Below are 16,644 nucleotides of genomic sequence, written 5' to 3' on the forward strand. Positions count from 1 at the left end.
CACTTACTCTACTATCTCAAGCTTCCTCTTTTTCATGAACTAAATTCACTTTACAATTAAATATGATAAAATGTCTACCTGAATGTACTTTGCCTCTTTGTACGTGTCTAGGCCAGCTCACGTAAGAGGAAACCAAGAAGTAAAAGAAGCAAAACTCTGAAGCCAACAAAGACAGAAGAGGTGCTGAAGAGCGCGTCCTCAGATCCCTCATCGGACAAGAGGTCAGATGAAGAGGATGAAATTGAAGAGGAAAAGGTACATTTACTATTTTGCCTGCTGTAGAATACCCATATTTGAAGTTTTCACTAAAAAGTAAGATAACTGAGTGTAGATAGTTGAGATAAGCCTGCCGAGCATTTGTTGGAAAACTCCTCCCCTTTCTCTAACATCACATGGGCGACATGGCCCGAATTATTTGAGTATTCATTTGAGCTCAATTCAGTATTCGGAATATTCGTGTGGGTTTTTTTTTTGTTATGTTTTTTTTTTAACAATTGTTTTTGTTGCAAAAGTAGCTTAAACTGCAATATATTTTGTCAGCAAATAATAATATTTAGATATACAAGTTATACAACAATTGTAAAATACATATTAAACACTAATTTAAGATAAATTATCAAGTTTGACGCTGACCTTTCAAACCGCAACCGGTGAGATACCAGCTGTAGGCTACCTGACGTTACCAGAGGCAAACTAAAAGCAGAACTAAGCACAGTAGGGAGGGAGAGATGGAGGAAGAATAGATTATTTGTTTGCCCTCTATAACACAACATTAGCGTGAGCTCGGAAGGAAAAGTAATGCTCGGCGAAATGCTAACATTAGCTTAGCTTAGCTTAGCTGTTCCTGTACATTCGCTGCTATGGCCCATCAATGGTGACTGGCTTGAAGTACAGTAGCCATTTCAATGCCAACCTCTTAAAATGCTAATTTTCCATCAAACCCCGCCCCCCAGCTCAGCCCAAATTGAATGTGATTGGTTTAAAGAAATGCAAACAAGCCAGAGCGATTTTTTTTTCTCCCTCCATGGTAGAAATGAGATAGCGTGGTGCCAGAGCATACTGTTAGCTGTAGTTTGGTTAGGCTGTGAGAGAGACTACTCTAAAGGTGCGTTGCTTTGCTCAGGTGGTGGATCCAGTGAAGGCAGTAAACAGACGCAGTCGAGCAGACAGGCTGCTGCTGAAGGAGGAGGAGGAGGAGGATGAAGAGGAGGAGGAGCCTGAGCAGGAGGAGCTGTCTTCATCAGGAGAGAGGGAGCTCAAAGGAAAAGACATGAAGAAAGAAACAAAGAGGGAGAAAAAGGAGGACAACTGGGACATTAAAGAACCAAAGGAGCCCAAAGAGAAAAAAGAGCCTCTGGAGGCACTACAAGAGGACAGCTTTGAAAAGGTGAAAGAGTCATTCCATGTCCTATATTTTTATTACTACTATGGAACATAGTCTTTATTCATGAAATGATGCGTTTGCTAAAGTCTGTCTCTGTACATAAGTACAGAGAAAAAATAAATGTAGTTAAGAATTCTCCCATCCTTTTCAACAGAATGAAGTAAAGACCGAGGTACGAACAAAGAAAGCCTCTGACGTGCCAGTCCATATAACTGCAGGTGGAGAAAATGTGCCAGTAACGGAGGAGTCCGAGGAACTAGACCAGAGGACTTTTAGTGTTGTAAGTTCCAAAAATATAAAGCTTTAGCTAATGGCAAAACATAGTCGGTTATGGGTAGGTTTGTATAGTAGGGTTATAATCTGATTTATTTTGGCTAATATTCTCTTAGTGGGTAATATGTCACTGATCAGTGGAAACACAGCAACATTAAAACCTTGATGAATAAGAGCACGCAAGGCCTAACGGGTTGTATCCAAAAGCTTGAATCCAATGAATTCTTGGTGCTGACGGCGTTGACCTTTTGTTTAAATGTGTCAGTGTAAAGAGAGGATGCGGCCGGTGAAGGCAGCCCTGAAGCAGCTGGACAGACCAGAGAAAGGGCTGTCTGAGCGCGAGCAGCTGGAACACACCAGACAGTGCCTCATAAAGATCGGAGACCACATCACTGAGTGTTTGAAGGAGTATTCAAACCCAGAGTTGATCAAACAGTGGAGAAAGTCAGTACACACTCACCTCTCTTCTACTGATGTAGTTCATATGTTTCACACAAACTTAAAGATAACCATCAACGCAGATTAAATCTCGGTCCCTGTGTTAGTGTGAACGAGGCTGCAAAGACATGTTGCATATGTTAAACTGATGGTGTTTGTTTCTTTTACAGAAACCTATGGATATTTGTTTCCAAATTCACTGAATTTGATGCTAGAAAGCTACATAAACTGTATAAGCATGCGATCAAGAAAAGACAAGAGAACGCCCAGGTATATGAACACCCCACTGTAATTCTTCATACGGTTCACAAGAGAAAACATAATGTACTGACTTTGGAAGTCCATGATGATGATTTTGATTCTATTTCTTCAGGCAATGGAGCAGAACACTAAAAGTCTAAACGCCCACGGCTATAAACATGCAGGTACGGTCAGTTTGTCGTTGGTGTGTGTGTATGTAGCCATCCGTCAGTGTGCCCTGGTGGATTGATTTGCGCTCCGATCCTCAGATATCGAACGGCTAAAGGAGAACTGTCAGCAGGACGAGAGCAGTAGGGACAGCTGTAGCTCAGACAGACACCAGCCTTCAGGGCGTCACCATGACAGCAGCTCCAGCAAGGACAGACACAGCTCTGAGTCCAGACACAGCTCAGAGGCCCACAGGAAGACAGCAGCAGGAGGAGAGGCCCGCAAGAGACCCTACTCCTCCTACAGCAACGGCAAAGACCACAGAGACAGAGACCACTACAGAGCAGACAGCAGGGACCGAGACAGACAGGACAGGTCAGTGGACACAACACACACTCATTATCTAGCCTAAAGGAAGCTGTTAAGACCATTGAATTGAATATACTAGTGAAGTGCCCGTAGGAAGCAGGTCTGCTGTGTGTCCCGCTCGTCACTCATTTCAAGCTTTGGTCGCAGCAGCCAATCAAATCAGAGGGAGGCGGGGTTTAGCCGGAGACTACTTCATGTCGCTTCATGCCCGTCGTTACTTTGGCCTTCAGTGTGTATTCGCCGCCAGCATGATATAAATATGATAACTTCTACATATTTGGTCCAAAACTTCATAATCAATCAAGGATGCACACCTTCATGCCGTGCGCAAGCAATATCCGGAAGCTCAAGCCGATCTGACTAACAGTGAGAGAGATATGCGAGTCACAGACAGACAGACACACAGACAGACAGACATTTCTTGCTTTATAGATAGATAGATAGATAGATAGATAGATAGATAGATACCGCTGATATTATTCTTCACTTTTGTAGTAAAAAATTGCCATGTTAAGACCCAAATAGGGCTGGCCCGAATGCCATTTTTCAGGCTTCGAATATTCGTTGGTTTTTCCGAGCGAATATTCGGATATTCGTTCCAGAAAAACACACCATCAAACCAACATTAATAATCCCAATGTACTCACTGAAACCGAGTGTGTGAGCCGAGACAGCAAGCTGCGTAGTTTGTTGATGCTTTAATAACTTTGGAACGGTAGTAAAGTCGGAGTTCTTTACTTTTTCCCCGTGGAGGCGAACAGCTGTTTTTCCGTTCCAAATCAGCTGTCCTCTGCACCATCGTAACCCGTACAGGAGCTTATCAATTCATCCAGGAACGTGCATCTTTTCGGCGATTTATAAATCCATACAAAGATCCAATATTGAAAGTCTTTTGTGTCCATATTATATCCATTATTGACCGCCTATTCCCATGATGCAAGCAAGTCACGGTTGATGATGGGCAATAGCAGCGCTGAATGTAAACAAACAGCTGAGCTAAGCTAACATTAGCATTACGCCAAGCATTACCTTTCCTTCCGAAATCGCGCTAATGTTGTGGTAGCATATAGAGCAGGGGTGCCCACTAGGTCGATCGCGATTGAGAAGGATTTTTTTTGTATGACTATAATTCTGCCTTTAAGATAAACCTATATGCATTTGTGTATATTTCTTGCTCTTTTAAATTAGAATTGCTTAAGCCTTCCTAGCCTAATACATAACATCACCACCAACAAAAAAATGTATAACAATTATGATATTGTATCGGACAGTATCGGTATCGACCGATATCCAAAACCCAGATATTGGAATCGGATCGGAACTAAAAATAGTGGATCGGTGCATCCCTAGGTTCATGCAGTTATGCACGGTACACCAACTTATATTGTACATTAATTTTCAATATGTTTAAATAAATATGTACAGGCTTGTTTGGTTTGAGGTGCAGAACTTTCACTTTTATTTAAGAAGTATTTTATTTATTGGAGACTTTGGTTGTATGCAGCAGTTTTTTCTTTTCTATACTGGAAAATACCTTTAGGCTGCAATTCTGCACACATTTTTCCTCTTAACTGAGAACCGTACCGTACAGAACAGAACCGTGACTTAAAAACCGAGGTACGTACCGAACCGTGACTTTTGACCCCTAAGAGTAGGTGGTAGCTCACTTTGACTTGGTCATTTTCAAAGTAGCTCACAAGCTGAAAAACAGTGGGCACCCCTGCTATAGAGTTATTAGGAACACAATATATTCTTCCTCCATCTCTCTCCCTCCTGCGCTTGGTGCCGCTTTTAGTTTGCCTCACTCAGCGGCCAACTAGGTCAAAGTTCAAATAATTTGATAATATATTTTAAATTAACGTCTAATTTGTATTTTACAATTGTTTTATAACTTGTGTATCCAAATATTATTTGCTGACAAAATATACTGCAGTTTGAGCTACCTTTGCAAAAGAAATGTAAAAAAAAAAATGAAAAAAATATATATATATATATATATATATCAGGGTTGCCGCGGATCTTGAAAAGCATTAAAAGTCATTAAATTTCAGTTTCAATATTCAAGGCCTTAAATGTCTTAAAAAGTCTGGAATTATTGGGTGGGCGGCATTAAATTTACTCGGGGGCAGAATTAATGAGCTTGCCTTATTTGTTTCATTCTAGTTTTCTAGTTTAATTGTTAGATTTCTATGTTTTTATTTTATCGGTGTTTTATATAGGCTACTTCAAAGATATCCGGCAAGTCCGACACCTACGCTAGAGGCAGTACGGCCGTGTGAGGCTGATTTAAAACGTAGAAGAAGAATGTGTGTTCCCTGCTTTCGAATTTGAAGTCGGCCGCGGTAGAGCAAAAAAGGAGAGAACGACCCAGCGAAATGCATGCCAAGCTATTATAAATTCAGTGAGAGGTGGAGGGAGGACGACTGGCTGGCTTTTTTCACCCCGCGACCACACACTGCCGCTGCTTGTAGGTGCGCAACCACCCGTCCGCTGATGATATAGGTAGGCTACTGTCGCAAATCACACAACACGTTGATTGTGTTTAGTAAACAATGTTTATGTATCTATATTTATAAATAGCTGCTCATCAGACGTTCATTCAGCTCATTCAGGTCGCGTTGACTTAGCGTGAGTTCATGGAGTGAGACGCGGGTCTCTTTCTGTCACTTTCTTTCTCTCCACACTGCACTCCCTTTCTGACAGCTAGATAAAAACTATTGCCGATCCTCCCATCAATCGCAGATAGTAGCCTACGTTTCCTTTGCCAATCGGTACAACTCTAATACCCGCGGTTTATTAACCTGAACGCCTGCAACAATACTGTATGAAGAAAAAATTACTTTGCGCAAATTACCGCAGGTAACGTGAGCATGGATGTAAATCTACAGTTGGCCAACATACGATTTTGAAATTGCAAAAACCTCCCTTGACCTGTGGAACCAATTTTTAAATAGTTTCTGCCATAAGTTCTGAAAAATAAAGTTAATGGACTAAGTTTGTTATTTATTGAATAAGGAATTAAAATATGAAGAACATTCGGATTATTCTTCCCCCAAAATATCCCATTTTTAATTTAGCCTAATTAAAATATTGTATGCTGCACCTAACACATATGTTCTAAATTGATTAAACTGTTCTTGTTACTCGATTAATCAGTAAATGTAAACCAATTGATACAGTTCTGTAATTGGTTGAAAAGGTGGTAATGATTGGTTTTCAGGTTGCCTTTACAGTGATCTCTTACACTGTGTGCAAATTTTTTAGGCAAGTTGTATTTTTGAGGATTCATTTTATTATTGAGCAACTACAGTGCTCTCGGTCAATCCAAAATGTTAAAGAACCTAAACCTGAATGTTTACGAAAGTAAAGGTGAGATTTTGTCTTTCTTACAAGAATAGATATATGTTTTGCTATTATTAGTATGCAGAATTATTCTGCAACTAAATAAAAAAACGAAAATGTTCCCATCTCACTTGTTTATTTTCATCTGTTACAGTGAGAATAATAAAACAACTCAACATTTACAAATAAAAATGTCCGACATGTAAAAAAAAAAAAAAATCAGTGACCAATATAGCAATAAATCAGTGACCAATATAGCCACCCTTCTTTTCAATAACTGTCACAAGCCTTCCATTCATGCAGTCTGTCAGTTTCTTGATCTGTTGACGATCAACTTTTTGTGCAGCAGCAACCACAGCCTCCCAGACACTGTTCCGAGAGGTGTACTGATTTCCTTCACTGTAAATATCCCGTTTAAGCAGGGCCCACAGGTTCTCAATAGGGTTTAGGTCAGGAGAGGAAGGGGGTTATGTCATTATTTTTTCATACTTAAGGCCTTTACTGGCTAGCCATGCAATTGAGTACTTCAATACATGTGATGGAGCATTGTCCTGCATAAAAATCATGATCTTCTTGAAAGATGCAGACATTTTACTGTACCACTGAAGAAAGTATCTTCTAGAAACTGGCAGTAGGTTTGGGAGTGGATTTTGAGGCCATCTTCAACCCGAAAAGGTCCAAATAGCTCATCTTTAAAGATACTAATAGTTCCCTCAAAAGATCAGCTAGTTGGACCTTTTAGTTTTTTATTTTCTGTAATTAGACAGCAGTTGTTAGCTAAAGTGCATTGAATATTTGGTTGTCAGGTTTAATGTAACCCTTTACGGAGTATAGTGTAGTTTGTCGATTTGTTACCTCGGTATTGGTATTATTTTTTCATTTTAGAGGTCTTAAAAAGGTCTTAAATGTCTTTTAAATTTGAACTTTAAAAATGTGCATATATATATATATATATATATATATATATATATATATATATATATATATATATATATATATATATATATATAGGGGAGAACGGGGTAATCTGAGCCACTTTTTACATTTGCTCCCCTCTAAGCTAGCTAAAATGATTTATCACTCAAATTTACACATTTCCCATTAATTCAGGATGTTTCCTAGAAATGGGCATTAGCAGAATTCTTTCAAGACAAAGGGCAGTGAAAATATGATTTGTTTTAAAAAAGTTGTCATTTGGCTCACTTTACCCCAGCTGTGGGGTAAACTGATCTACTTACTTTTTCCACTATGAAACTACCATAACAACACATATTTTAACAGTAAGAATCCTGAAAGCTAGCCACACATTCCAGAACTAATGTCGGACTAGTAAAAGAATGATGGGGTTTGGTCAATTAAGCAAAGCAAATTTTCTAAACACTTGAAAGTAACTCTGAACAAAATCAAATACAACATATTATAATTCAAAAGGTTTTAATAAGATTCAAATTAAAGATAGAACCAGTTAGATTAGAACACAGTTTGGGGGTCAGAACACAGGACCCTTAGAGCCAGCTAGTGTCTGGGGGTCAAATCATAGGAAAATCAGAACCAGCGAGAACAGCCTGGGACTCAGAACACAGGAGAAGACCCAACTGGATTATAACATCAGCCTGTCATACTCTACAACTAGGCCTACTCTACATTCCAGCCCTGACCGTTACAGGGAAAGATGAGAAGGTGCTCTTTCCGTGTGGTTGCCCCAGGTCGTCTTCCTGGTGTATTTCCTTGGCATTATGGCTTTTCTACAATGTGTATGACATTAAAATAAAACATGTCATGTAATATTACATTAAAATATGTTTAAGACTAAACTTAACTTGTGCCTCATGGTGGGGGAAAGTGAGACAGTGGCTCACTTTCCCCCACCACCACAATTTGAGAAAAAACTACCTCTCATCATTTCAGGCTAATCTTCATTTATCAGCATCACATGGTTTCATATGTTGGTAGTTCATCAACACGTATGATAGAAGTTTTTCTACGTGAAAACATTTGCTTTGGCACAACAGTTGATTAAGTTGACAACAAGAAAATTTACTTTTACATGCAAAATACCTATTTTGGTGAAAAAAACATGCTTACCACAGCACCATGAGGTCCTCTCTTTCAGGGCCATGGGGAAATGAGAGGGGCTTGAAAACATATATCTCACATGACCACAAATGTTTTCCGTTGCCTGGATACAGGGGGTGGCTCACATTACCCGATGCCTCAGATTCCCCCGTTCTCCTCTATAATATATATATATATATATATATATATATATATATATATATATATATATATATATATATATATATATATACAGGTCCTTCTCATATAATTAGCATATTGTGATAAAGTTGATTATTTTCCATAATGTAATGATAATAATTGAACTTTCATATATTTTAGATTCATTACACACAACTGAAGTAGTTCAAGCCTTTTATTGTTTTAATATTGATGATTTTGGCAAAAAAGTAAAGAAAAACCAAAAATCCCTATCTCAAAAAATTAGCATATTTCATCCGACCAATAAAAGAAAAGTGTTTTTAATACAAAAAAGTCAACCTTCAAATAATTATGTTCAGTTATGCACTCAGTACTTGGTCGGGAATCCTTTCGCAGAAATGACTGCTTCAATGCGGCGTGGCATGGAGGCAATCAGCCTGTGGCACTGCTGAGGTGTTATGGAGGCCCAGGATGCTTCGATAGCGGCCTTAAGCTCATCCACAGTGTTGGGTCTGGTGTCTCTCAACTTCCTCTTCACAATATCCCACAGATTCTCTATGGGGTTCAGGTCAGGAGAGTTGGCAGGCCAATTGAGCACAGTAATACCATGGTCAGTAAACCATTTACCAGTGGTTTTGGCACTGTGAGCAGGTGCCAGGTCTTGTTGAAAAATTAAATCTTCATCTCCATAAAGCTTTTCAGCAGATGGAAGCATGAAGTGCTCCAAAATCTCCTGATAGCTAGCTGCATTGACCCTGCCTTTGATAAAACACAGTGGACCAACACCAGCAGCTGACATGGCACCCCAGACCATCACTGACTGTGGGTACTTGACACTGGACTTCAGGCATTTTGGCATTTCCTTCTCCCCAGTCTTCCTCCAGACTCTGGCACCTTGATTTCCGAATGACATGCAAAATTTGCTTTCATCCGAAAAAAGTACTTTGGACCACTGAGCAACAGTCCAGTGCTGCTTCTCTGTAGCCCAGGTCAGGCGCTTCTGCCGCTGTTTCTGGTTCAAAAGTGGCTTGACCTGGGGAATGCGGCACCTGTAGCCCATTTCCTGCACACGCCTGTGCACGGTGGCTCTGGATGTTTCTACTCCAGACTCAGTCCACTGCTTCCGCAGGTCCCCCAAGGTCTTGAATCGGCCCTTCTCCACAATCCTCCTCAGGGTCCGGTCACCTCTTCTGGTTGTGCAGCGTTTTCTGCCACACTTTTTCCTTCCCACAGACTTCCCACTGAGGTGCCTTGATACAGGCTCTGGGAACAGCCTATTCGCTCAGAAATGTATTTCTGTGTCTTACCCTCTTGCTTGAGGGTGTCAATGATGGCCTTCTGGACAGCAGTCAGGTCGGCAGTCTTACCCATGATTGCGGTTTTGAGTAATGAACCAGGCTGGGAGTTTTTAAAAGCCTCAGGAGTCTTTTGCAGGTGTTTAGAGTTAATTAGTTGATTCAGATGATTGGGTTAAGAGCTCGTTTAGAGTACCTTTTCATGATATGCTAATTTTTTGAGATAGGAATTTGGGGTTTTCATGAGCTGTATGCCAAAATCATCAGTATTAAAACAACAAAAGACCTGAAATATTTCAGTTGGTGTGCAATGAATCTAAAATATATGAAAGTTCAATTATTATCATTACATTATGGAAAATAATCAACTTTATCACAATATGCTAATTATATGAGAAGGACCTGTATTTAAGAAGAGCCATTCATTTAACTCATCCTGTAAATAAGGGAGAAACGTGGAATAAGATATAAGGACATTTAAGCTAAAAAAAACTGTTTTTTGCCTCTAAAAGGAAAATTTCCATGATCAAGGTTTTTTGATTATTGTGTCTGAACAATTATAGACACGTTTGAAAACATTTGACACATGTTTTAGTGCTTCAGTATGCTACACTTTGTGTCTATATAGTGAGCACAATGTCAGCCCTAAACTGCTGCATCATGCTTATTATCCAAAATTCTGGGGTTGGGGTGATTTGTGCCAGAGGGCCTAGGTGAGTTATAAGTAAGTAAGTAAAATTTATTTATAAAAGCACATGTATAACAGTTTGCACTGTCAAAAGTGCTGTACATAGTGCATTCAGTAGGTAGACAATGAAATAACAATAACAAAAATAAAAGACATAAAGCCCATACATACACATATAAACAAAGATAGTAGTGCAGAGGTAAGATAGTTAATGGGGAGGAAAAACCAGGGTGTACAGATGGGTTTTGAGCCTTGATTTAAAGGCAGAAATGTAGGGGGAATTGCATATGCCAGGTGGCAGTTGGTTCTACAAGGGCGGAGCAGCTAGTGCAAAGTACATTTCTGAGAGTTGTGCCAGTGGCATGGCTGTTTACGCTGGTCACCAAAAGAAAGTTATTGTCTACAGTAGCTCAGAACAGACTGACATCCCCATTCCTCTTAACGACACCACTGATGAGAGTTCAGGGGCCTCATTTATAAACGTGGCGTACGCCCAGAAGAGGGTGCACGCCAATTTCTACGCAAACATTGGGATTTATTAAAAGCAAACTTGACGGGAAGTCCTCCACGCAAACTCTGACCCATGCGTACGCACAGAAAGTGGAGAGAGGAGAAACGGCGACCCCGTCGGCACATATATGAAGTGCGAGAACGATGTTTGTGTAAAATGTATCCAGATATAGGCCTATAAGCCATGTAGGTCTATCATATAGGGAGTTCCTTTGCAAAACGGATGAAGCCATTCTTACAACTAATAAAAAAAATGCCTCCACGGATTTTTCCATGGAGTGATACCAACAAAAAACAAAAAGAATTAGGATCTTAAATTGCCTACAAACGGAGATATATGAGTGCAAATTGAAAAACAAAAAAAACGTTTGAATAAGCTCTGCAGTTATTAAAGAATAACCTATCTGCATGTTATTGGATTTATTCTGATTATATTGAGGTGGAATACAACCTATTACTTTTACACTGACGCTGTTCTCGATGCCTCAGTCAGGCAGACAGGAGTGCACCGTTTCATACACTAATCATAAGCCTACTGTACATCACATACTGTGCTAATTTTTCGCGGCTTTTTTGTGATTTAAAAAGGGAAACAGGCGTAGGACGTGAGTGCGCACTGTTTTATAAATCAGAATATTTTTGTTCGCACGTACATCCTACATTTCTTCCGTACGCCAGCTTCCATGTGAATCCCACGCAAAGCTTTATAAATGAGGCCCCAGATGGCCAGAAAGATGATGATGGTGACTTTGTCATTGTGAGCTTTGCAGGTAAAACCATTAGATCTGCTAGGCCTTGTTTAAGAAAATTGTCCTTCAATCTTTGTAAAATATTTACTTTAAATAAAACTTAAATAAGTAATTGTCTTATGGATTTATCTTGAATTACTGTTTATGAGATATATATCAATGGCACAATTCACCCCATGGTATTCTCTCCAACGGCACAACTTACACCACACCGGGGGCAAGTTGTGCCACAAGACAACTTTTTTTCCGAAAGCTATATTTCTTTAACAGTTTATTCCAGATCCAAAGTTTTTATTGCCAGGGATGCACAACACCCTGAAATATATGTACATATTCGAGTTGGAGACTTTACTATCAAGGCCTCACTTTAAAGTCACTTTGAGTAAAAAGTGGCACAACTTAGGCCACTCTCCCCTATAAGGGTATTAATCTATTTTTGCAGGATTGGGCATAGGGATAAGTGATTTAAATGTTTCCAGTTTGAGTGATGAATTACTCATGAAGATCGGTTTATAATTGGCTTGTTCTACTCTAAGGAGGACTACAAAGTAAAGCCCTCTGGAACTTTAGATGCCACCAAAGCTAATATTATGTAACTTTTCTCTTATATTTTTATTCTCTATATTTTCTTTATGAAACCACCAGCATGTTGGGAGATTACACAGTGTGTAGGCTACCCCTGCCTGTTCCCCACTACATTGAGATTCAGGCCATTTGTGTAATGAAGTGGCACCCGGTAGAAATTTTGCTTTGGCGACATCTAAAAGCCAAAATACAACTGCACTGTCGTGAATAGTAGAGTCTGGCTGCAACACCGGTAGTGTAACACACATACAAAACTCAGTTCAGAAATCTGTCTATTCAATGTAGGGCTGGGCGAAATGGCAAAAATTATTATCAGTTATTTTTTCGATATTGATCGATATTAATCACGATATATAATTTGCTACTGCTGAAGCCTGAAGAAATCAGCAGTTCATAAGTTTAAACATACAATGTTGTTTATTAGCATATTTGTGATGAAGGAACATTGAATCACATTTAAATATACACATTTAACTTCACAAACATGTTTTATCTGCCCCTAACAAAACAATATAAGATAGCTTGAATTATTTAAAATAATGTAAATAAAAATAAAAAGCTCTGGGGCCGTATTCACAAAACATTTTAAGGCTAAGAGTAGGTCCTAACGTGCTGATTTAGGAGTAACTCTCAAAAATAAGGGGCGTTTCACTCCTAATTTTAGGACTCCTAACTTTTTAAGATAAGTGTAATTCACAAAGCATTTTAGCGCTAAAACTAGCTCCTAAATCTATGAAAAGCTAGGAGTCCTCGAGAGGACTCCTAAGTCACTAAGAGTAAATCACAGACACTCATTTGATGGCATTTTGGAGAGATTTAATGCTAGTGAGCTTTACAAAAGGTACCTTAATAGCTGTAAGGGTTTAATGATCTTAGTAAAGCTATGTTTAGAAAGTATAGACACATTTATATTTATTATATTTATATAAAAAATTATGTATTAAGCTCCTTTTCCTGCAGTTGCTTTGGGTTTACGATGCACTGAAAGTTACTGTTGGTGTCACGTTTGGGTTTAATTTGTTACTAGAGTAGGCCCATATGTGGCGCTTCCATCTCCTCCATTCCACAGGTCCGCTACTGTATAGTTGCGTGTCTCGCCTTTTTCCTTCCGCATGCACTTTACGATTTCGCCAGTTGTTGTTTCTAAATTGCGAATTTCCTGGTTTGTTACTGTCTGACTATTGCGGCATAGTCAGCCGTTGAGGGAAATACAGTGAGAGTGCATGGCGTGCAGCTGTTCAATGAGGATATTTTTTCCGATTCAAATCATTGTAACATTTTAAATGAATAGACCTATGTGGCGCTATTGTAGGTTAATTGTGAACGAATGTGTGGGAAAACCTGCAGTATCTTGGTTTCATGTTAAATCAGTGTCACTTGTCATTAATTGTATATAAAAACTCTTCACTTTAATACAGCGACACGATATGGATATCTCCCACAGTGTTTCTATCATAAACTCACTCTTAGCTCTCATTCCCTCTCAGCCAATCACTGTGGGCATAGAAGGTATGAACATGACATCATCCATAGCAACAGGGTCAACACCGCCCTCTATTCTTAGCTTAGGAGTCCCTCCCATTCCTTAGTAAAAGTTGATCTTATCAGCTTTGTGAATAGGTTTTAAGAAATTACTCCTTACTAAGAACTTTTAGTGCTCCTTAGGCGTACTCTTAGCGCTAAGATAACATGTTTTGTGAATACGGCCCCAGATTTCTTTCACATTAAACTCCCTTTGCAGGGCTGCAGAAAACATCTTAAAGGTCACATATTATGCTAAATGCACTTTTTAAATGTGTTCTAACTAGGGTTGGGTATCGGTTAGGTTTATTTCGATACCGGTTACTACTCGGTACTTTTGAAACGGTTCCGGTGCTTAAACGGTACTTTTACCGATACTTTAAAAACCCAAAATACCAAGTGCCAACACAATTAACTTAAACAATATAAATAGAAGTAACATAAAAATAAACTATTATTAAATAAAATTCACACAATTTAGATAATATCAAACAAAACCTTTACATAAAAAGTAAAACAGTGGATCAACAAAGGCCCTGGCACATTTATGTACTGAACTTTAAGATCTAAAATATGAATTACGTAGTGCTTATGTAAGTGCAAAATGTAAACATTGTGAAACCAGATATTATGCTACCTAAAATAATGTGTTTAAAACTAAAAGATATGTGAGTGACTATCACATCAAAGTCCTTTGGCAGGAAGGCAACAATCTCAAATGTTTGTAGAGGTAGGCTTACAAGGAAACAAAAAATAAAAATAAGTTGAACAATTTAAACCATTCATTAAGCTACATCATTTGTTAATCACGTTACAGATTAAAGACTAGTCTGTCCACAGCATCTGGCTTCAAAGCTACCCTGTGGCAAGTCACAATATTGCCACTAGTGCTAAAAGCACACTCTGAGGGTGAGCTAGTGGCAGGAATACACAGGTAACGTTTTGCGAGGATGCTTACTCTGGGATAAGTTGTTGAATGGTTTTGCCACCATGCCATCGGGTCGGCCTCACTGTCTACCTCAGGTGCCAGTAGGTAGCTGTTCAGTTCAGCCTTAATAGCCTGCTCGTCTGTAAGACCAGATGTAGTAACAGAGTAGGACTTCTTGAAAAAGCTGCCCAGCATCTCCCCACCTACAGCTGTCGTTGTATATGTGGATGTGTGAGCAGTAGCTTGTGATGTGGTCTGACATTCATCCAGCATCTGAGCCACTGCTCTGGATTTTACAGCCTCAACCTTGTCATCTTCAATGAAGCGGGTCTTGAACCGAGGATCAGTTAGGGATGTCATGTTCAGGAGGTCATCAGTTGCAGCATCATTGTATTTTTCATTAAGGTAGTTGAGGACAGTAGCCTTGATGGTCTTGGTCTGTTTCATCAGCTTCTGGCTTCTTGTTAAAGAGCTGCAGCACAGGTTTCAGGTAAGAGACACTCGCATATGCTTCACCCGAGAGGGCATCAGTGAACTCTCCTGCTCCAGCACCCTTGCTATCATAGCATGACGGGACCCCCACCTTGTGGGTGACTCTGTAATCAACCTGTGAGGGGGTAGTTTGAGCTCCTCTTGAGCAGCTGCTAGTTCTCTTTTTTTTCCATGAGAAAAAAAAAGCACTGACCACTCTATTGCACACACCCATGGCTCTTTGGATTCGCTGGTCTATTACACTTCTCTCTGAAAATGAAAAAGAAACACAATATAGGCACACATTGTAAAACTTTACTAAGGAAAAATTACAACAATTATTTAATTATTATTTCGTGATAATAAGTTATAATATTGCCATGAAATTAAGAATCTGAAAAATTATTTTGATCAAATTCCTTTGATTAAAAGGAAACCTTTTAAATGTTCAAATGTATCTGATGAGAGACCAATAATATGTTGTGGGTTGAGGGGAAGGAAAAAAAGAAGCACTATAGGCCTATTATTGATCCCATCACAAAAACGTTAAGTAGCTTTAGTCATTTAGGCACTTTATTAACGTGTTTTTTTACTTACCAATGGCAAGATGAAGCCGATGAGCGAAACACTTCAGGCGAGTCCAATGTTTAAGTGAGACAGGCTTGACAATGTTCGCCCCGTTGTCAGTTGTGATGCACATCTGTGGGTCTTCACTAAGCCCCCATGATGCAAGTGCCTCTTCCAGGCCTTGGCTGATAATTTCGGCAGTGTGGTCCTCTGGAAAATATGCCGTCTATAAGCACCTGCTTTGAAGAGCCCACTCCTCGTCGATAAAATGGATAGTGAGGCTCATGTAAGGCTCGGATGTACGACTGGACCATAGATCCGTGGTTGTGGCAAAGTATTTCACACACCCAAGCTGGATTTCCAGATTTCCCCTGCACTCTTCATACAGACGAGGCAGTGCAGTTTTGGAAAAATATTTTTTGAACCCATTCCTCCACTGTGCTCATGGGCATCATGTCTTTTGCTATACAATAAGAAACTGCGTATGTTATATCTTTATTTATTTTTTATTGTTTTTCATACGTTGTAATTGCCGCAAAAGACGACACGATAGACTGCTGTTTTGGAACAGCCCCACTCGCGTTGCTGACAGCTGCGGTAGGACGGCTGGCAAAACTTGTTGCGCGCATTTGCATGCTTTCTGTGTGTTCGATGGGATGGTACGTTTTCAGATGTTGAAATAAGTTTGTAGTGTTTCCCATTCGTGCTGGCACCAACCGACGGCATATTTTACAGACGGTCTTATCCTGTGCTTCATCACTTTTAAGATAGCCAAACCACTTCCATATAATGTGGTGGAACCATAGATAATATATAAAATGGATGTAGCATCCGGGCTGACCTCAATTATACCAACTGCATCCAATCGTCCTGGCCTATGCGCGTCGCCATCTTGTCAG

General features: G+C 39.6%; 1 protein-coding gene across 1 annotated transcript in view; it reads left to right on the forward strand.

Annotated features, from left to right (window-relative positions):
- The window catches only part of chd1 (chromodomain helicase DNA binding protein 1), an 86,869-nt gene that overhangs the window by 62,990 nt on the left and 7,235 nt on the right, over positions 1-16,644 (forward strand). The window contains exons 29-35 of the mRNA XM_080047175.1: positions 112-255; positions 1,124-1,387; positions 1,539-1,664; positions 1,923-2,101; positions 2,266-2,365; positions 2,469-2,520; positions 2,605-2,878. Coding sequence (XP_079903301.1) covers positions 112-255; positions 1,124-1,387; positions 1,539-1,664; positions 1,923-2,101; positions 2,266-2,365; positions 2,469-2,520; positions 2,605-2,878 — 1,139 coding nt within the window. The remainder of the gene's footprint in view (positions 1-111; positions 256-1,123; positions 1,388-1,538; positions 1,665-1,922; positions 2,102-2,265; positions 2,366-2,468; positions 2,521-2,604; positions 2,879-16,644) is intronic.

This window comes from Ammodytes marinus (assembly GCF_949987685.1).
Source record: "Ammodytes marinus genome assembly, chromosome: 18".
Classification (NCBI taxonomy): Eukaryota; Metazoa; Chordata; class Actinopteri; order Uranoscopiformes; family Ammodytidae; genus Ammodytes; species Ammodytes marinus.